Source organism: Arvicanthis niloticus, chromosome 1 (assembly GCF_011762505.2).
Source record: "Arvicanthis niloticus isolate mArvNil1 chromosome 1, mArvNil1.pat.X, whole genome shotgun sequence".
Classification (NCBI taxonomy): domain Eukaryota; kingdom Metazoa; phylum Chordata; class Mammalia; order Rodentia; family Muridae; genus Arvicanthis; species Arvicanthis niloticus.
In genome coordinates, this window is record NC_047658.1 from 56,959,633 (window position 1) to 56,982,714 (window position 23,082).

Consider the following 23,082-nt stretch of genomic DNA (forward strand, 5'->3'; position numbering starts at 1 on the left):
GGGTCAGGGAAGCTCCAAGGAGTCTAAAAGGGTGATAGTAGCTGAGACTTCTGCCAGTGTGGAATTCAGAGCCTCAAATGGCCACCTCCACTAGACAAACAGGACACCAACTAAAAATACTTCAACCCATAATTTGTCATGAAGACCAAATTGAAGTGCAGGGACAATGATGAAGTAGAGATTGACTCAGTAACTAATGGCTGTGCCCTTTTAAGATTCATCCCATGACCCAGAACCAATCCCTGAAACTTTTAGCTACTCTGTTATGCTTCAGTCAGAAACCAAGCATAATTACCCTCTGAGATGCTCCACATAGAGACTGACAGAAACAGATGAACAGAACCATAGCTAAACATTGGACACAGCTCAGGGTTCCCTCTGAAAGAATTGAGAGAAGGTTTGAGAGACCCAAGTGACTCAAGGCCTCCAGAAGTAGTCCAACAGTTACAACTTTCCTGGACCCTTTGGAGCTCCCAGAAATAACTATCAACCAATGATCATACATGGGTTGGACCTAAGGTGCCTGTACAAATGTAGCAGAAGGACAGCATGGAATTCATGTAGATCTTCAAGCACCTGAAGTTGGGGATCTCCCTGACTTTGCTGCTTGCCTGTGCAACCTGTTTCCTTGTCTGGATACCTTTTCTGGCCTCAGTAAGAGAACATGTGTGTAGTCCTGCAGTGACTTGATGTCTCACTGTGAGCTGGTACCCAGAGAGTTGGGGGTGGGGAGAGTTCTCCCATTAACAGGAAGGGAGAGGAGGGGACAAAATTGGGAGGAGCCATATTAGGTGAGTTATCAAAGGCTAAGCAGGATTTAAATACAATGAATATATTAATTGGAAAAATGAATGATTTATGTAAACTTTTATTCCCAGGAAGAAAACATTATGAAAATTAAAATTCAAGCAAAAAAAGAAAACCCAATAAAGAACATTCCTGGACTTAAAAACAGATATTATAACTTTGTGTCCTTATGTTATTTAAAATCTTCTTATGTAATAATAATCTAATAAATCTTTTAATTAAAAGTTCTTGAAAAAAGAATAATGGTGTTGTGTCATAATTACCGTAACCTGTTTAATATGAAGACTTCCTAACTTGATGCTATTATATGACTCATATTGTAATGCTGTTAAAAACTTCATGACTGAGGATGCAAATGGTCTTATAATATAACAGTATCTTGCTATTTGCTATGTGGTCTTAGTACCATATGCCTTTCAAAGTAATTACTTTTGTATCTGAGGCTTAGTTTTCTATCAAACTTAATCACACAAACTCATTTAATGTGATACACAGAAGTCAACTGAGAAATTCAAAATGGTTTATTGTACTGAGAGTAACAGACTAGGTGATCCAACTTAAATGGAAGAGCTAACAAAATCCGCACACCATCAAGATTTAGGTAAATTATTCAAATAGGAAGCTAACTGTGAGGAGCATCCCAAGATGGTGCCTGGAATGGCTGCCAAGTCTCAGGACTAGCACCTGACTTCCTTATATTCCCCACAAAGAGCCATGCCCACAGAACTACTGCACAGTCTTGCTGCTATGCATTATCAGGCCACCCGATGTGTACCAATGAAACTACCCCACATGGCAGGTGCTGGTGAGAAATAAATATCACGTTTTAATTCATTCCCTTATATTGATATGTATGTACTTAAGTTAAAAGACCACTTCATTCAGTATTACACTCTAAAATGTAAACCAATTTATGATAAATTAATTGTTGGGCCTAACATGAGGTCTAATCTCCATTCCACCTTCACCCTTCAGTCACATACACAGGTGGAGGGTGGGAACAGGCCCTAGAGAGATTTACATACTAATGAGGTACCTGAAGGCCAGAGGTGGAGCCCATTAAACATTCCTCCCTAGCCCCTTCCCCCTCCTCCCTTCCCTATTCAACTCAGGTCCACCCTGGGTTTTAGGGGGTATGCATCCACATCCATCCACCATCTGCCATGTGAATAAACCAGTTTTGGAAACCCAAGGACTTCCTCGTGTGTTGGGGCCAAGCTGCCATGAGGAACCATGAGGAGCCAGGGAGAGGCTTTTAGTTAATGAGCAGCCGGGCCCAACTTCCAGCTGGAGGAACCCAGAGTGTTCCCAGCCGACTACCCACATCATGGTGGGAGGAACCCTGGGATCCCCAGCCTTATTTTTTCCCTACAATTAATTCCTTAATACATATTTTTAATATGAAGTAAAAAAAAAGATTTGAGGTCTTTTGATATACAGATGTATTTAATGTCCTAAATGTATGCAACTTCCTTTATTTAATTTTTTATTGTATATTTTATTGATTTACATTACAAATGTTATCCCTTTTCCTGGTTTCCATTCTGGAACTCCCGCGTCATATTCCCTCTCCCACTGTTTCTATGAAGGTGCTCCCCACCCACCTAACCACTCTGGTATTCCTGCTCTGGCATTCCCCTAACCTGGGACATTGACCCTTCACAGGACTGTGGGCCTCTTCTCCCACTGATGTCTGACAGGGCCATCCTTTGCTACATATGCAGCTCAAGTCATAGGTCTCACCATATGTACTCTTTGGTTGGTGCTTTATTTCCTAGAAGCTCTAGGGTGTATGATTGGTTCTTACTGTTGTTCTTCCTATGGGGTTGCAAATCCCTTCAGATCCTTAAATCCTTTCTTTAACTCCTTCATTGGGAACCCTGTGCAAAGTTCACTAGATGGCTGTCAGTACCTGCACCTTTATTTGTCAGGTGTGCCCTTCTCCCAGGCCTGTGCAGGCCATTTACCACAATAGACCAAACAGTAGGACCTAGGAGGAGGCATTGCATTGCTGGCTTTGGCACCCTGCAGTCTGATACCAGAGCTAGAAGAATGGACTGCCTGCTGAGCTTGCCTTGACACCTTCTGGCTACTATCTCCTTGCCCAACCCCTGGGCTGAACCAAAAAGAGACTCTGGGGGGTGCCTTACCCTTTATATGTGAAAGCAAAATATTAAACTTTGGGCTTTGATCAGAATACGTTGTCTTGGCCCCACGTTTCTCTTGCCTTCCATTCCCTTTCATTCCCAGCCTTCCTCTCAGGTGAACTCCAGTTCCTGTAACCACTGGTGGCTACAGAATGGTGCCCACCTGTGGGGCCTGAGAATGAAAAACCAGCTGAGGAACACTGTCTTGGTGGACCTCCACGGAAATGGAAGAAAAAGCCGAGTATCCAGAGCACTTGGTAAACAACGAACAGCACTGATGCTAGCTAAGTTATGGCTGTGTTTGCAGGAAGTGTGTTTAAGGTGGATATGGTTCTAAATTGAGTGAGCATTGACTTGATGCAAGCTCATCTAGGAGATGACAGTGATTTGGGAATAGGAGAATATTCGGCATTTGCCCGCACCCCAAGAGCTGCCTCAGGTGAGAGGAGCAGGGTTTAAAAAAACTGGAAAACTAAAAAAGGGCAGAGCACTGAGTAATATCCATAATTCTGCCTTCTTTGTTTAATGGTTGCCCTTGGCATGCCAATGTCCACATGGCTCAATTGTCTGTTTCTTGTTTTGTTTGGTGTTCTGTGTTCGATGTTCAAAAGATCCTTAAAATTGTTTGATCCAAACCTTGGTCTAGTTCAATTTGGTTTCAAAGTCAGTTTTAATATGCAGAGCAGAGACTGATAAGTTTTCTTAACACCTGTAGCTAAGAGTCTAGCTTAGCTGGAAAAGCCTTTCTATAAGTCAATTGTTGGTATAAGCTGCTTTTAAAGGGACTAGCAGTTTTTTGGATTCTATAAGGAAGGTAAGAGTTGTTTGTCCTAGAAAAATCTCTGTGACAAGTTGCTTTTATCTTGAAATTACAGGTAGAAAAAGCAAGAAATTTTGTTTGGTTTAAATACATAAGATGTGTTGAAACTTCATTTTTGTTTCTGATTGGTTTTAAAGGTATATGTATGTTTTACATGTCTTGATATAAGTTATTGGATATGATTAAAATTTACAACCTTGGTAACAAAAAGTTGACTTAAGATTGGTAACTCAGGTTTGGAGTCATTCAGAGACCAGATGTATAAAGATAAGATTTAAAAACAATGCCTCTTTAGTGAGATATTAAAAGCTGCACTATCATGTATTCACATATAAGAATTGGCAGCAAAACTTTGTAACATAAAGGTAATCTACTTGGTGTTGATTTTAGAGAAAATAGATTGCTTACAACGTTAAAAATTGTTTTTTTTTTTTTTTTCCTCAAAGTTATGGTTATATCCTAACATTACAAAAGAGGCTTAAAAACATAGTTAAACTGCCAATATTTCATTGGCTACAGTTGGCAGTTCAATCAAGATTTGAGAGTATTTGATTTGCCCATGTTTATATATAAAAAAAAAGATACAGCACATAGAGTTAAAGTTTAAAAAAATAAAAAATAAAAATAAAAAACCTTGCAGCACAATACAGGCCTAGTCAGGCCTCAGAAAACAGGCTGAGATTAAGAACATTTACATTTAAATTAAGACAATGCAGACTGAGCTCAACAGAAGCTCAGGTGCAAAACATTCCTTTTGTCCTGGGTCTTCATGACCAGCTCTTAGAAAGGTGATTCTTGCTTGGGAGGAGGGGTAAATCTAAGACCCAAAGACATTCACAACAGTCTGTGGGCCAAGAGTTATGATTATGCTGGAGAAATTAAAATTATGCCTGCTTCCATACATGACATTATAACTGTATCTGCTGACAAAAAAAAAAAAAAATATGTTCAATTTGTTTTCGTTCCTTTACATCCTACCTTTCAAATTTGTTAAAAATAAGAATGAGATGGCTTTGGTTCCTCTCATGTATATTAGATTCAATCTATTACTAGTAAAAGACCTAATCTAAAGTTATGTAACAATATTTAGAGGACAAGGTTGCCTTCAACTTGGCCTTTATCTGATACTCTCACTCAGCTAAAAAAGATTGGTTATTAAATTAATCCAAAACAAAGTTCAAACTTAATATGTATACAGCTTGACTTGCCTACACCAGGTGCCATTCCAGTAAATACATATAGAATTATTATAGTTATAGAGGATGTTTTTATACCATTCCTTTACATTTCTGGTAAAGGTAAGAGGTTTGCATTCAGTAAATTTATTCTTAATTTTTGACAACCCATGGAGCGATATCATTACAAAAGTTTGCCTCAAAAAATGATTAATTGCTTTACATTACATACATATATATATATATATATCATCAAATATATATATCATCAAATATATATCATCAATATATATATCATCAAATCTTAAGCCTTCTGGCCCAGAATCATCTGACAAACCTTAGTGATGCAGGATTATTAAGGGCTGATTACTCTGTCTAGGCAGATATAATCAGTCGACTATTCTGCATGTGTGTCCTTTTCTGGACAGTAATTTGTCTGTAGATGGAGAGAGGCAATTCTTGCCTAGTGGCTGTCACCACACAACTGGAGTAACTCCAAGGATGCTCAATTACTTCTTAGAATCTACAACAGGAAGCTGTCTGGAGCAGACAGGTCTCTAATCAAAATGAACATTAATATGTAAATATTTGTAGCATCAATTCTATGGAGATATTTTGTTGAGAGTTTAATATTACTGATATTTCCTTATTATCGTCAAGGACAAGAAACTTGTAAAAGAGAGATTATGAAACTTTAAAATAATATTTTCATAACTCTTTAAATATGGGAAAAACAGCTAATGATGCTTCTTCCCTGGTCTTACAAGTAATTCTAAAAAATTGACTTTTTTTAAACTAGAAAGGGAGAATTATACCCTAGAAGGTCACCAAAAACACACCTTGATTTTGTCTTATTTGTATTAAATTTTCTGCAAACTGATGCTAAAGGTCAGTCTGCATCGGAATGCCACTGGCATCCAATTACTTCCAGCTCATTTGCAAGGGTCTTGTGGAGAGACCCCTTAAATAATACTTGTTGTGGTCCCAATCCTGTTTTAATTTGGGGTCATGGGTCAGCCTACATTTTTCAGAAGAAGAGAATGCAGCCTGATGGCTGCCTGAAAGATTGGTCTGTCAAATGGACACAGATCTTGAGCCTAATAATTATGATTCTAATGATGTATATGGCTCAAATCAGCCAGCTGATTTAACTTGATTTAACAGTCTCCACTATTACTGGAGAGTAAATAATTTTTACTAAGCCACCCACCTGGTGGCCAGACTTGTGTCTGATCCCTGCTAATTAGCAGTTGGATTAGATACTGGAATACTCCCACTTCCAACCTTATTTTCTACATTACTTGGATAATCATGTTACTTTTAACCTTTGAATCTTGTATTTTAAGCAGATTGATTGCCCTCACACGGGATCACTCTCATCAAGCTCAGGTACTTCCTCCTGACAGTTACACATCGGTGTGAAGAATTGTATCTAGTGCATGCACACAGGTCCTTTGGTCTGAATGTGGTCTTGGTCTAAAGACTGTGCCAATAATGGCCAGATAGTCAACAATGGGTAAGAGTGTTTTGAGCTCCTATAAACCTAAGACAGAGTCATACATCAATATGCTATGTATGTTTTCCTCAATGACAGGTAACATAGGAGTAATATAAATGCCAACCTAAGCCAGGCATGGTCACCCGGCCACTCTAGACCCTAGAAGGGATGAAATATTGTGCCCCATACGGATATTGGCACTGCCATCTTAAAAAATTAAGGGAGGGAACTGTGCCCCTCCCCCAGGCCTGAGTAGGCCCATGAGCCATTTACAACAATAGACCAAACAACAGTAGGACCTTGGAGGAGGCATTGCATTGCTGGCCTTGGCGCCCTGCAATCTGCTAGAGGAGCTAGAAGAATGGACAACCTGCTGAGCTTGCCTGGACACCTTTTGGCTACTATCTCCTTGCCCAACCCCTGTGCTGAACTGAGAAGAGACTCTGGGGGATGAGCCTTACTTTTTTTTATATGTGAAAGGAAAATATTAAACTTTGGGCCTTGATCAGAATATGTTGTCTTAGCCCCATGTTTCTCTCGCCCTCCATTCCCTTTCATTCCCAGCCTTTCTCTCAGGTGAACCTGGTTCTCGTAGCTGCTGGTGGCTATAGTCAGGCTCTGGTAGAGCCTTTCAGGAGAGAGCTATATTAGGCTCAGCTCTGCAAGCACTTCTTGGCATCCCCAATAATGTCTGGGTTTGGTATCTGTATATGAGATAGATCCCCAGGTGGAATAGTCTCTGGATGGCCTTTACTTCAGTCTCTGCTTCAGACTTTATCTCCATATTTCCTCCTGCAAGTATTTTGTTCCTCATTAAAGGATGACTGAAGCATCCACACTTTGGTCTTTCTTTTACTTGAGCTTCATGTGGTTTGTGAATTTTACCTTGGGTATTCTGAGCTTTGGAACTAATATTCACTTATCCCTAGTCCAAACCATGGGTGTTCTTTTTTGCCTGGGTTACCTCACTAAGGATGATATTTTGTACTTCAATCCGTTTGTTTAAGAACTTCATGAAGTCTTTGTTTTTAATAGCTGAGTAGTACTCCATTATGTAAATGTATCACATTTTCTGTATCCATTTCTCTATTGAAGGACATCTGAGTTCTTTTCAGCTTCTGGCTATTATAAATAAGGCTGCTATGAGCCTAGTGGAACATGTATCCTTGTTATATGTTGGAGGATCTTTTGGGTGTATGCCTAGGAATAATATAGCTGGGTCTTCAGGTATCAGTATGTACAATTTTCTGAGGAAGCACCAGATTGATTTCTAGAGTGCTTGTACCAGCTTGCAATGCCAAAACAATGAGTGTTCCTCTTTCTCCACATTCTCCCCAGTATCTGTTGACATCCTTCATAACAGTAACAAATAATATAATGTACCTTTCTTTGTCTCTAAGCAAGCAAGTGAAAGATCTGTATGACAAGAACTTCAAGACTCTGAAGAAAGTAACCAAAGAAGATCTCAGAAGATGGAATGATCTCAAATGCTCATGAATTGGCATTATTAATTCAGTAAAAATGATCATCCGGCAAAAAGCAACATACAGTGAATCTGAAATCCACATTGAATATGAAATCCATATCAAAATTCCAACTCAATACTTCATAGAGTTAGAAAGAGCAATTTGAAAATTCATGTATAATCAACAGAATATACCAGAATAGCAAAAACTATTCTCAACAAAAGAACTTCTGAGAGAATCACCATCCCTGACCTCAAACTGTATTACAAACTGTATTACAGAGTAGTAGAGATAAAAAAAATCATGGTATTGGTACAGTGACAGTCAGGTAGATCAATGGAATAGAATTGAAGACCCAGCGATTAACCCACCACCTATGGTCACTTGATCTTTGTAAAAGGATCTAAAACCATCCACTGGATAAAAAGACAGCATTTTCAACCAATGGAGCTGGTTCAACTACAGATCAGCATGTAGAAGAATGCATATCAATTCATTCTTATCTCCTTGTACAAAGCTCAAGTCCAAGTGGATAAAGGACCACTACATAAAACTAGATACATGTAAACCAAAAGAAGAGAAAGTAGAGAACACATGGGCACTGAAAACAATTTCCTGAACATCACACCAATTGTTTATGCTCTAAGATCAAAAATAGGCAAATGGGACATCATAAAATTGCAAAACTTCTGTAAGGCAAAGGACACTGTCAATAGCACAAAATGACAATCAACAGATTGGGAAAATATCTTTCCCAGTCCTGCATCTGATGAAGGGTTAATATCAAATATGTACAAAGAACTCAAGAAGTTATAATCTAGAGAACTAAATGACCCTATGAAAAATGAGGTACAGAGCTAAACAAAGAATTCTCCATTGAGGAATGCCAAATGGCTGAGAAGCACCTAAAGAAATGCTCATCAGCCTTAGTCATTAGGGAAATACATATCAAAACAACAATGAGAGTCCAACTCACACAAGTCAGAATCACTAACAACTCATTCTTTTTTGAGCATTTTGTTTATGGTAGGATCTTCCTCTTTAGTAAATAGCCTTAAACCTATTCAAAGTTTGGTATAACTAATTGAACATAGTGAGTTTCCAAAAAGGAAGCCAATAAGTTTGGAAAAGTGTGAATTGAAATGTGGCAAAAGTTTTAGGAAAACTAGGAATAGGTTATTTGATAGTTTTATATTCATAATGCTTGAAATAATAAAAAAGAAAAAAGTTTAAAATATTTTCTAGTCTATTATTCATCTGACATCAGTATTTCAAACATGTTAATTTTCAGTATAAATTTAAGGGGCAGTATGATTTTTTTTGACATTTTGTGCTAAAATTGTGGGATATTATAGACATTCTTAAGGTCAGATATTCTAGATGATCAGTACCTATATGGGAAAGGAAAGATCCTGTTAATTGATTGTTTATAGAAGTTGAGAATAGTGTTAAAAATAACAAAAGGGATGATGATTAAAGACCACTTTTTGAACTCTGTAGTACTTTAGGTTATGTTTTAAAAGCAATCATGAGGTTAAAAACTATAATTTGGACCAGAACCATAGTATTATGAACAAGCATATTCTATAAACTTATTGTGACATTCTCCTGGACAAGATATGTGCTGATCATGGATTGATTCATGGGTATAGTAGTGGATAATCTACAATTTATGAAGAGCTGATGAATCTTTTCTTAATTCATGATTTAAAAGAGCCAATTTGTTTAAAGAAACTCATTGGTTTCCTTAAAGAAAGCTGTGATATAAATAACTATTAGTAAGATTATAGACATGGTGATATCCATTTGGAGATAATAAGACTTTAACAGAACTTGTTGGGAAATGTCTAGTTTATCATGTAGGCTAATCAATCAAGAATGTTCAAGACAGTTCACCAGCAGCATTCATGTTTCTCCCATACCTAAGATCAAAGTAAGCCAGTATAATTGTTTTCAGTCTAGTCACAGCTTAATTTCCTCATGTCTTACAGTCAATGTATGTAATTGCAGGGCCTTTAAGCATATGGTTTGCTGGGATAGAGCTCAGGTGGGTTCAGGGTTTATTTCTTGGTGTTTAAGTCTAAGTTATTTTGCTACTATGGCTGAACTGCCTCCTGGATTCCTCTGAGGCCTCATTGCAGGCTCTGGCATTTATCACCTCATCCTGAAACAACAAGAGACTAAGTAAAGGCTTAATTCCTGTAGCCTATTTCCTCTGTCAAGATGGCCCTTGTGTGTCAGGCTAGGAAGAAATTTGTATCAATAAACTTCTATTGAGCAAGGAGAAGAAAATAACCTTGGCAGAAAGGAAAAATTTACATAAGCAAATATGTAAGAATTCACATCCATTCATATACACATTCACACATACAACATTTACACTTTTTCATTCAAACAAGTTGGGTCTACTTTGCATATATTCTCACAATAACATACTTGCACAAACATCCATATTTACACACGCATTTGTATCAAAAGACCAAGCAAGTGTACAGAAAAAACTCTCCATTTTGTGATGAAAAATGAGCTCCAATGTTTTTTGCATATAGAAAGGAAAAGCTTCTACATTTTTAATGCTAAATGAATGAAACCCAAGTTTGTAATAAGAAAGCTTTGATCCTTTTAATAAAACTAAACCTTGAATGAATTGTGTACTGTCCCTTCTGTTTCTATTTCATGGAACACTCTGTAGAATATTGGTTTTAGGTCTTCTTTAAGTTGTGCCTTGAGCTATATGCTCTTGCATTTGGAGCATAGATGTTCAAAATTGAGAGTTCTTCTTGGTAGAATTTTTCTTTGATAAGTATGATTATCCTTTTTGATAACTTTTGGTTGAAAGTTGATTTTATTTGACATTAGAATGGCTACTTCAGCTTGTTTCTTAGGAGCATTTGCTTGGAAAATTGGTTTTACAGCCCTTTACTCTGGGGTAGTGTCTGTCTTTGACACTGATGTGAATTTCCTGTATGAAGCAAAATGCTGGTTCCTTTTTATGTATCTAGTGTGTTAGACTAAGTCTTTTTATTGAAGAACTGAGTCAAGTGATATTAAGAGATATTAAGGAGTAGGGATTATTGCTTTCTCCAATTTTGCTTGTTATTTTTATGTTTGTATGGCTATATTCTTTTGAGTTTACTGAAAGATTACTTTCTTGATTTCTCTTGGGTGTCGTTTCCCTCCTTGTGTTGGAGTTTTCCATGTATTATCCTCTGTAGGGCTGGATTTGTGGAAAGATATTGTATAAATTTGGTTCTGTCTTGGAACATCTTGGTTTCTCCATCTATGGTTATTGAAAGATTTGCTGGGTATTGTTAGCATTCTGTCTAAACTCCACCCCACAGGTACCTGACAACAGCCAGGTATATTCCTTCCCACAGTTTCCTGGCAATAGACAGGTAGGCCTGGCCCACTATAAAAGGGGTTGCTTGCTATCTCCACTCTCTTTATCTCTTGCTGTCTTGCTCCTCTCTTGCCTCTGGCTTCTCCATGTCACCTCACCTATTCCCCCTTCCCTTCCCCCTCTCTCCATGTGCTCATGGCTGCCTCTACCATTTTGCTTCTTCTCTCTCTCTCTCTCTCTCTCTCTCTCTCTCTCTCTCTCTCTCTCTCTCTCTGCCTCTACTATCCTCTTGGCTCCCTTCCCCATGCCCTGAATAAACTCTATTTTATACTATATTGGTGTGTGTCTGGTCCCTCAGGGGGAGAGATGCCTAGGCATGGGCCCACTGATACATCCACTTCTCCTATACCTTACCACACACCCACAAAACATACTCTTTATCTCTTTTTCTTTTTATAAACACATCAGGAATAGTAGCCTGGTCTGCCATTTTTGTTCTATTAGGGTCTGTATGAAATAGGCCAGGATCTTATAGCTTTCATAGTCTCTGGTGAGAAATCTGGTGTAATTCTGATAGGTCTGCATTTTTATGTTCTTTGACCTTTTTTCCTTACTGGTTTTAATTTTCTTTCTTTGTTTTGTGCATTTGGCATTTTCCTTATTATGTGATGGGAGGAATTTATTTTCTGGTTTAGTCTATTTGGAGGTCTGTAGGCTTCTTGTATGTTCCTGAGGATCTTCCCTTTGGTTAGGGAAGTTTTCTTCTACAATTTTGTTGAAGATATTTACTGGCCCTTTAAGTAATCTTACTTTGGGAATCTTCTGTCTCCTATACCTATTATCCTTAGCTTTGTTCTTATCCTTGTGTCCTGGATTTCCTGGATGTTTTGCATTAGGAGCTTCTTGCATTTTGTATTTTCTTTGACTGTTGTATCAATGATTTCCATGAAGTCTTTTGCAACTGAGATTCTCTCTTCAGTCTCTTGAATTCTGTTGTTGGTGTTTGAATCTATGACTCCTGATCTCTTTCCTAGGTTTTCAATTTCCAGAGTTGTGTCCCTTTGTGATTTCTTTAAGGTTTCTATTTCCATTTTTAGATCCTGGATGATTTTGTTAAATTCTTTCACCTCTTTGTGTTTTCTTGCAATTCTTTAAGAGAGTTTTGTGTTCCTCTTCAATGCCTTCTACCTGTTTACACATGTTCTTCTGTATTCCTTTAAGGGAGTTATTAATGTCCTGCTTAAAGCCTTCTATCATCCTCATGATATGTGATTTTAAATCAGATATTTTTCCTAGTGTATTGGGATTTCCATGGCTCACTGTGGTAGGAGAACTATGTTCTGATGATGCCAAGTAGCCTTGGTTTCTGTTGCTTATGTTCTTGCCTCTTTCCATCCGGTTATCTCTGGTGTTAGCTGGTCTTACTGTCTCTGACTGTGGCTTGTCCCTCCTGTGCTCACAGGTGCATCAACACTCCTGGGAGACCTCTCCAGGTGGTATGTGGGAATGGAGAACTATGGCACAGGATCAGCTCTGGGCCCAAAGGAAATCGGAAGGACCCTGTCCTGTTTCTGCTTTTGTTGAAGTCCAACTATACTTCATGGTGTTCTGTTAAGTTACAAGGCATTATTTTAAAAACCTTTTTTGAATCTGAAGAGAGTAAGAAGATTTACCAATCCTTATGCCATTGTATTGCCTAATTTTTGTTATCCTTTGCTTTAAAGCAGTGTTCAGTTATATAATGTTGTATTATGAATTGTTGGCACTAGTGCCTAACCTTTCGGTGTTTAATTTAGAAAGTCATATCTTGTGTCAATGGATTCTTTTGACAACTTTCTTACATCAGGCACAATGTGTCTAATTTTATGTTGAGGTCTTTAATCCAATTAAACTGGAGAATTGTGTATGGGATAAATGTGGATCTATTACTATTTTACATTCAGATATATACCTTAACCCACAGCATTTGTTAAAGAAGCCTTGTTCCTGCACTGTGTATTTATGGATTCTTTATGCAATATTAAGGGTCCATATGTAAGGGAACTTATCTTTCAACTTCAATTCCATTCCATTGATCAATGAACCTGGTTTTATTCCACTATCATGCAATTTTTATTGCTATTGTTCTATAGTACAACTGGAAATCATAAACAGTGATTTATCCAGAAGATCTGTTATTGCTCAGGATATCTTGGGTTTCACATGACATTAGAAAATGTTCTTTCAAGTCCTATAAAAATTTATGTTGGTATTTTGATGGAATTGGTAGGATTGATATGTTGAAGTTGCAAGGATGGCTATTTTACTATGTTATTTAACTGATCCAAGACACTGGTAGATCTTTCTATCTTCTGATAGTGTTTAAATTACTTCCTTCAAAGATTTAAGGTTTAAGTTTTTCATACAACTTTCATTTGGTTAGTCAGAGTTTCCATAAGATATTTTACATTATTTGAGTTTATTATGAAGCACGTTGTTTCTCTAATTATTTCTTCAGTCAATTTGCCATTTGTATATATGGAACCTACTGATTCTCTCTCTCTCTCTCTCTCTCTCTCTCTCTCTCTCTCTCTCTCTCTCCCTCTCTCTAGGTGTGTGTGTATGTGTGTGTTTGTGTATGAGTGTGTGTGTGTGTGTGTGTGTGTGTGTGTGTTAATCTTGTATCCAGTCACTTTGCTTATAATTTATATCAGTTTCAGGAGTTCTCTAGTGGAATATTTAGGGTTACATATGTTTAAAATCATGTCATCTGTAAATGATTCTTTGACTTCATTTTCTCTATAGTGTATTGTACTATTGCTCTAGCTAAAACATCAAATAGTGTAATGAATAGATAGGGAAATAGTGGATCTGACCCTGATTTTAATTAATTAACATATATATAATTAATTATAAAATATAATCCCTTACATATGGACCCTTAATATTGCATAAAGAATCCATAAATACACAGTGCAGGAACAAGGCTTCTTTAACAAATGCTGTGGGTTAAGGTATATATCTGAATGTAAAATAGTAATAGATCCACATTTATCCCATACACAATTCTCCAGTTTAATTGGATTAAAGACCTCAACATAAAATTAGACACATTGTGCCTGATGTAAGAAAGTTGTCAAAAGAATCCATTGACACAAGGTATGACTTTCTAAATTAAACACCAAAAGGTTAGGCACTAGTGCCAACAATTCATAATACAACATTATATAACTGAACACTGCTTTAAAGCAAAGGATAACAAAAATTAGGCAATACAATGGCATAAGGATTGGTAAATCTTCTTACTCTCTTCATATATATATATATATATATATATATATATATATATATTTAATTTAGTTAATTCTAATGCTGCACCCTTCCTGGTACCCATTTCAAAGAATCCCTACATACACCCCACCCCTTTATCTTTGAGAGGTAGGGTCCCTGTGGTTATCCCTCTACTCTGGCAAAACTTCTGCATCCTCTCCCACTATGACCAGACAAAGCAGTCAAAGAGATTGAGCTACATGTGTGATATAGATTTGAAGTGGGCCTCTGCCCACCTCATGTATGCTCTTTAGTTGATGGCTCAGTTTCTAAACGTTCATGATGAGAACAATGGAGTAGTGTTCCCCATTTTTTACAGCCTCATCAGAATGGGCTATCAAGTGAACTTTTTGCTCTTAGCCATTTTGATGAGTATAAGATGCAATCTCAGGGTCATTTTCATTTGCATTTCCTTGATGACTAAGTATGTTGAACTTTTGTTTCAATTCTTCCACACTATTTGCGATTCTGCTTTAGAGAATTCTGTTTAGCTCTGTACACTAGTTTCTAATTGGGTTATTTGGCTTGCTGATGTCTAATTTGCTCAGTTCTTTGTATATTGTACATATTAACTCTCTGTCATATGTAGGGTTGGGGAAGACATTTTACAATCTATAGGCTGTCAAGTTGACAATGTCCTCTGCCTTACAGAAGCCTTTCAGTTTTTTGAGGTCCTCTTTAATAATGTTGATATTTGTACCTGGGACTTTGATGTTCTGTTCAGAAAAATTTGTTTCCTGTTCCAATGAGTTCAAGGCTATTTCCCACCTTCTTTTTCTTTAGATTTAGTGTATTCAGTTTTATGTTGAGGTCCTTGGTCGGTTTGGACTTTGTTTGTTCAGGGTAACATATGTAGATTCAATTAGATCAGCACTGTTTATTAAAGATACTCTCATGTTTCCATTATATGATTTTTGATTCTTTGTCAAAAATCAAATGTCCATGGGGCTGTGGTTTTATACCTGGGCTCAACCCTTTGAATAATCTGTCTTTTTCTATACCAATATCATGCATTTTTAAATCACCATTTCTCTTTAAACAGCTTGAGGGATGCTTTTTTTTTCCCCAGAAGTTCTTTCATGTTCAGGATTTTTTAAAAACTATCCTGTTTGGTTACTTTTTCTTTTTCTATTTTTTTCTGTGTGAAATTAAGAACTCTTTTAAAGGTCTCTATAAAGAATTATGTTAATATTTTGATGGGAATTGCATAATTGCATTGAATCTGTAGATTGCTTTTGTCAACATGGCCTATTTTACTCTCAATCCTACCAATCCACGAGCATGGGAGATCTTCCCATCTTTTGATATCTTATTTAATTTCTTTTTTCAGAGACTTTAAGTTCTTACCATATAAGTCTTTCTTTTGCTTGTTTAGTGTATTATTTTATATTTTGTGTGGGTATCATAGATTATATTGTTGCCATGATTTCTGTCTCATCCAATTTATGGTTTATTTAAAATGGGACTATCATCTTTTTTTGAGGTAATTTTGTACCCAGCCACTTTGCTGAAGGTGTTTTTCAGCTGCAGCACTCCTCTGGTAGAATTTTTGAAGTCACCTATGTATACTATCATATCATTTGTGAATAGACATACTTTGACTTATTCCATTCCAATTTGTATCATGTTTATCTCCTCAAGTTGTCATATTGCTCTAGCTAGAAAATCAAGTACTAATTTGAAGAGATGGGAAGAGATTCAAAACCCTTGTCTCATCATTGATTTAAGTGGTATCCCTTTATATTTCTATCCATTTAATGTGGTGATATCTTTCACTTGGTGTATTTTGATTTTATTATGTTTGTGTATACACTTTGTTCCTTACTCTCCAAGACTTTTATAATGAAGGTTTGTTGAATTTTTCTCCAAAATTGTCAGTGTCTAATGAAATAACTCTGTAAATCTTTTTTCAGTTTTTTTATATAATGAATTATGTTGATGGATTTTTTAATATGAAACATCCCTGAATCTCTGACTGACCTGACGACCACTTCATCATAGTGGACAATGTTTTAAATGTGTTATTTTGATTCTCAAAAAAAAAACCCCCAAAACTCAGAACAATTTTTAGTTGAGAATTTTTTCACCAATGACTGTAATGAAAAATTGCCCTGAAATTATATTTGCTTGTTGAGTTTTTATATAGTTTAGTTACCCAGATTACTATGACCTCATAAAAATAATTTCACCTTTTTTCTTTTGTTTCAAGTTTGTGGAATACATTGATGAGAATTGGTATTTACTTTACATTGAAAGTCTGGTAGGTTTCTGTGCTAAAGCCATCTGGACCTGGGCTTTACTTTGTTGGGAATGTTTAATGACCACTTGTATTTTTTAGGGATTATAAAAATATTTAAATTCTTTTCTGGTCTTCATTTAACTTTAGTAGGATACACCTGTGTCAAAAAATCATCAATTTCATATAATTTTTCCAATTTTGTGTAGTACAGGCTTTTGAAGTAACTTAATCATTCCTTCAAATGCCTCAATGTCTAATGAGCAGCACGAATGAAACATAGTTAGTGGTAGATAGTAATTCATGGTTTTAGATAGGAAAATTAATTCTACCACCATGAAGGGTAGGCAGCTGCCCAGTTCTGGTGCTAATTAAGGTGTATTAAATGGATAAACCCTGTGTGTGGTTTTTATTCCAAGAACAAAATACAATGTTGAAAATACATTTTTATAGTACTTGATTATTTTGCTATTGTTGTTGCTCCTCCCCTCAGTCCCCCTGCCACCGATTCACAATCAATTCCTCCTCCTCTGTGCCTCCTAGATGATGTTCCCTTTCCCCAGGTCTCAGTGTATGCTGCTGGTTGGTCGTTCAGTCTCTGGAATCTCCTTGGAATCTGGGTTAGTTTAGGCTGTTGGTCTTCTTATGAGGTCATTCTCCCTTTCAGGTTCTTAAGTCCTTCCCCTAATTAAAACATAAGAGTCACTGATTTCAGTCCAATAGTTGGATGAAATTTTCTGCCTTTGTCTCCATCAGCTGCCGATATGTCCTCTCAGAGGAAAGCCATGCCAGGCTCCAGTTTATAAGTACATCATAGCATCAGCAATAGTGTCAGGCCTTAATAACCCCCTCTCTCATGAGATGGATCCCAAGTTGGGCTGGTAATTGGACTGTATTTTCTTCAGTCTCTTGTCAATTTTGTTCTTAGAGGGTTTTCTTTTTTTGACAGACATAATTCTGGGTCAGAAATTTTAATTGTGGATTAGTAAACATGTTCCTTCTATTGAGTCCCTGACTATCTACTGAAGGTGGTCTCTTTGTGTACCCTCTTCCAGTGTTGGGTATTTTTGCTAAGGTTAGTGAGTCCTGAGAGTAGCTAACCTTTCAGGTCTCTGGTACTTTCTAGAGGGTTCCCTAACTTCCACCCTTCCAGGCTGCTTATTTCTGTTCATTCTATTGGCCCTGTGGGCTTCTCTCCTGCCACCCCATATCTCTTCTTCCCCTCTCTCCCTATGTCCTCTCTCCCTCAGCCAACTGCGATTATTTTTGTTCCTCTTCTAAGTGGAATTGAAACATCCTTACTTGGTCATTTCTGCTGTTGCACTTCTAAAGGTCTATAGATTGTTTCCTGGGTATTCTTTACTTTGTGGGCCATATTCACTTATCAGAGAATACAGACCATGTACTTCCTTTTGTGTCTTAGTTACCTCACTGAGGATGATATTTTCTACTTCCAGCCATTTGTTTGCAAAATTAATGGTGTATAGTATTCTGTTGTGTAAATGAACCGCATTTTCTGTATCCATTCTTTATTGGAGGGATTGTTTCCAGCTTCTGGCTATTACAAAAAAAGCTTCTATGAACATCGTGAAGCACATGTCCCTGTGGTAAGGGTGTAGTATATTTTGGGTGTATGCCCAAGAGTGGCTTAGATGAGCTTTCAGGAAGAATTATTTTCAGTTTTCTGAGGAACCACCAGATTGATTTCCAGAGAGGTTGTACTAGTTTGCAATCCCACTAGCAATAGAAAGCAATAGAAGAGTGTGCCTCTTTCTTCACATCCTCACCAGCATGTGCTGTCATTGGAGGTTTTTTTTTTTTTTTTTGGTTTTTTAAGACAGGTGTTCTCTGTATAGCCCCGGCTGTCCTGGAACTCACTCTGCCTCTCAAGTGCTGGGATTAAAGGCGTGTGCCACAACCCGGCTTTTCTTTTTTTCTTTTTCTTTTCTTTCTTTCTTTTTTTTTTTTGTCATTGGTGTTTTTGATGTTAGCCGTTCTGATTGATATAACATAGAATATTAGGGTCATTTTAATTTTCATTTTCCAAACGACTATGAACTTTGAGCATTTCTTTAAGTGGATCAAGGACATTCAAGATTCCTCCTTTTTTCAGTTCTTTTCAGCTCTGTACCCCATATTTTTAATTGAGTTATTTGGTTCTTTGGAGGTTAGCTTCTTGAGTTCTTTATATATTTTGGACATTATCTCTCTGTCAGAAGTAGGGTTAGTGAACATTATTTTTCCAATCAGTAGGATTTTAATTATTCCTATTGATGGCATCTTTTGCCTTACTGAAGTTTTTCAGTTTCATGAGGGCCCATTTATCAATTCTTGATCTGAGAATTTGATTCATTGGTATACTGTCAGGAAATATCCCCCTGTGCCAATAAGTTTAAGTCTTTTCCCACTTTTTTCTCTTTTTGTTTTAAATTTTTATTGTATTTTATTTACTTACCATACAATTGTCATACCCTTTCCCCATATCCCCTCTCTAGAACCCACTATCCCATCACCCCTGCTCCTTTATGCTTTTATACTATTTTAATTACCTTCATGTATTAAGGTCAGTTCTAGGTTGAGGGTCTTGCAATACAATAGATGCAAATAGTCAAGGAACAAGCAAGACAATAAACACAAATAGTCAAAGAAACAGCAAGGCATTAAACCCAATTACGTGAACACTCCTGTGATCACTGTTTCTAAAGGCTTATCAGAATGACCAAGGTATCTATCTGAGCCTACTACTAAGGTCATTTTCATGTCTGAAGCCTACTTCCTTGTTCTAGACTAAAATTTAGATTCCTGCCTGAAATTGCTTCTTTGTTCTAGACTAAGATTTAGATTTCTACCTGGTATTACTGCTTTGTTCTTTCCTAATGTCTGATTCCTGCTTGAAGCTTACTTCCTTGTCTTTGCCCAATGTCATATTCCTGCCAAGCAGTCTATTTCCTTGTCTTTGGCCAATATCAGATTCTTGCCAAGTAGCTCCAAAGACTCTCTGCCTCTCCCCTTTTTTATTTCCTTAACAAGGCTGAGCTTGTCTTAGGTAGTTCTGACAAGAATGCCTTCCTTACTCATCATGGAATATGCATTATCCAAAGCAATGCACTTCTGTCATAGGTTGCTAAGGCTCTGTGTAGAATCTTACTGGTCCTTGGCTTGCCAGCCAGTTAATATAATAACTCAGTCTGAGGGTCCATTTTCAGGTTCAAGCCATGTACTTTGTTTGCCAACATGTTGATGTTGTTAAAGATAAGCTTTAACACTATGCACAGGAATAAAAGTATTCCCAGGACAAGAAGTGCTAGCCTGATCAAGCTATAAATGACATTTTTGAAGCTTGACCAAAATAGAAATACTTCCCTCAGGCCATGGGTACTTTTATTCTCAGTATCTACCACATCAACACTCAGCAGAATAGCATTTTTGAAATTCATAAGCTCCCTTTGTATCATTAAAACTTCCAGAGAGTTGTTAGAATTGTGCCAAATATACTGCAAGTATCATTAAATTTCTTCCTAATTATAATGACTACCACTGTAAATTTCAGAAGCAACATAAATCCAATGGTATTTGGCATGACACTCAAGATGGCTCCTACTCTTAAATTCTGAAACTCTTTCCAGTAATTTGAGTAGGATAAACAGCATCAATCCTTTCTTCCAGATGCCTATCTTAATCCTCTTGTATATTCAACACATTAGTAACACGTTTTGCTAAATAATTAACAAAAGTAGCTGTCTTAACTTCTGTCATAGCAATTGTAGAAGCAGTGGTGCTAACAATCAATGGAATTAAAGCTGTTTGTCTGGCGTTAGGTTGGGGTACTTGATCCACTTGTACTTTAGCTTTCTGTAAGGTGGTAAATATGGATCTATTTTTATTCTCCTATATAGAGAATAACAGTTAGACCAGTATTACTTCTTGAAGATGATTACTTTTCTCATCTTTGTCAAACATCAAGTATTTATAGGTGTATGGCTTGATGATATACTCATGGGACTGAACTCCAAAATTCTAAATTTTTGTTGTCTATCATTTTCTCTAATGATGTCTATTTCAAAGGTAAGTTTAAATAATGAATGATAAAGAGTATAAACATTTGTACTTGTAAGAACAAATATGTAGAAAAGAGTTTGGGATTATAATGGTTTAGTAAAATGGTGACTGCAAGTTCTGTTCTGAGAAACAAATTGGAACAGTTTATACATCCAAATATCTTCTGAAGACTATATGTATGACAACAATTTTTGCTGACACTTATCTTTCTACATCTCTATTTTGAATAATGTACACAATTATAAGTGAAAATTGTGTGATTCTATGACTGATCAATCTAATATTATTGTGGAAACATAAATATTATGCAACAGTACCAATTTGCTTTAGAAAATTATAATAAATATCTTGAGTATATTAGATAAATATGAACAAAAGCTTAACTAAAAATGGAAGCATTGGAAATTATGATACCATCTTATAAAGCTCCCATATTTAATTTGCACCAAAAACAAGATGTAAGCCTAATTAAGTTTAGTGTGTCTTGTGATTATTGTAGAAAACAATAAATCTGAAAATACTTTCCTTCCTATACTAGACATGGATCAATGTGTAAAATGCCCAGAGGATGAATATGCCAACATAGATCAAACTATCTGCCTCAAGAAAGTTGTGACCTTTCTGGATTATGAAGAACACCTGGGAATGGCTCTGGCTGGCTTGGCTCTGTGGTTCTCTGCTCTAACAGCTATTGTACTCTGTGTCTTCTTGAGACATCGAGACACTCCCATAGTCAAGGCCAACAATGAAACTCTCAGCTATGTCCTACTCATCTCCCTCATATTTTGTTTTCTCTGTTCCTTACTATACATTGGTCATCCGAGTATGGCTAGCTGCATCCTGCAGCAGACCATATTTGCCATTGTGTTCATTGTGGCTGCCTCTAGTGTCCTAGCAAAGACAATTACTGTAGTACTAGCATTTAAGATCACTGTTCCAGGAAGAAGACTGAGGTGGCTGCTGCTTTCAGGGGCACCTAATTACATCATTCCCATATGCACCTCCATCCAAATGATTCTCTGTGGAATCTGGCTGGGAACTTCTCCTCCATTTGTTGATGCTGATCTACACATGGTACATGGATACATCATCATTGTTTGTAACAAGGGTTCAGTGATTGCTTTTTACTGTGTCCTGGGATACATGGGCTCTCTGGCTCTAGCCAGTTTCACTGTGGCTTTCCTGGCCAGGAATCTGCCTGACACATTCAATGAGGCCAAGCTCCTGACATTCAGCATGCTGGTGTTCTGCAGTGTCTGGGTCACCTTCCTCCCTGTCTACCACAGCACTACGGGCAAGGCTATGGTTGCTGTGGAGGTCTTCTGTGTCTTGGCCTCCAGTGCAGGGATGCTTGTTTGTATATTCGTGCCAAAGTGCTACATGATTTTGTTGAGACCACAAATCAATTCTTTTCATGAGTTTAGGAAAATTCATGCAAAAGCTATAAATAATAATTGATTGTAATTCCTTATTTTGTACACCAAACATATCCATGTGATCACCAAAATAATTACTATGTATTATATCATTATGTGAGTTTCTACCATTCAAAATTGTAGAAAAAAATCCTGGACATAAAGATCTTGCATATTACCTGTATGTTAGTCTGTTGGATCAACCATGTAATAATGTTTCTCAGTGAATTTTTTGATTTCTGAATATTGTTACTTTGGTCTACAAATTAATTCATTTGATACCATTTTTTTACTACAAATTGTATATTATTAATAGATTCCAAGAATAATTATTACCATGTGGATTGTATATATAGGTAACATTTCATAAGAAAAACATATATGGATTTAGAAATACAAGGAAATCTATAAAACATCCTTAAATAGTTTTCAATGTGAGGTGGTATCACAGGGCTTTAGAGGATAAGAATAACAAGGAAAGCTCAAAGGAGGGTGCTTGAATCTCACTCCAACTAACAAATAGAAAATCATTAAATGTGGATGGAGGGAGGGCACTGGGTGAGAAAGGAAATGCAGTGGGGATTAGGGGGATCAGGTGTAGGCACAGATAGGGAGACAGGTACAGGTCAGCAAACAAAACTTGGCAGTAGGAAGGGAGCAGGTATTTCAATAATGTGTCAGATACCTGGGATGGGGGAGGCTCCAAGAAGTCTAGAAGGTTGATTCTAGCTGAGACTCCTGGAAGTGTGGGATTTGGAGCCTAAAATGAGCATCTCCTATAGACAAACAAGACACCCAGTGGATAGCAAC

At 37.0% G+C, this 23,082-nt stretch overlaps 1 protein-coding gene across 1 annotated transcript in view; it reads left to right on the plus strand.

The window, feature by feature from the left end:
• Nucleotides 1–22,315, plus strand: part of LOC117720782 (vomeronasal type-2 receptor 116-like) — a 40,323-nt gene extending 18,008 nt beyond the window's left edge. The window contains exon 6 of the mRNA XM_034519451.1: nucleotides 21,396–22,315. Within this exon, the coding sequence (XP_034375342.1) occupies nucleotides 21,396–22,315 (920 nt within the window). The remainder of the gene's footprint in view (nucleotides 1–21,395) is intronic.
• Nucleotides 22,316–23,082: the final 767 nt, after the last annotated feature.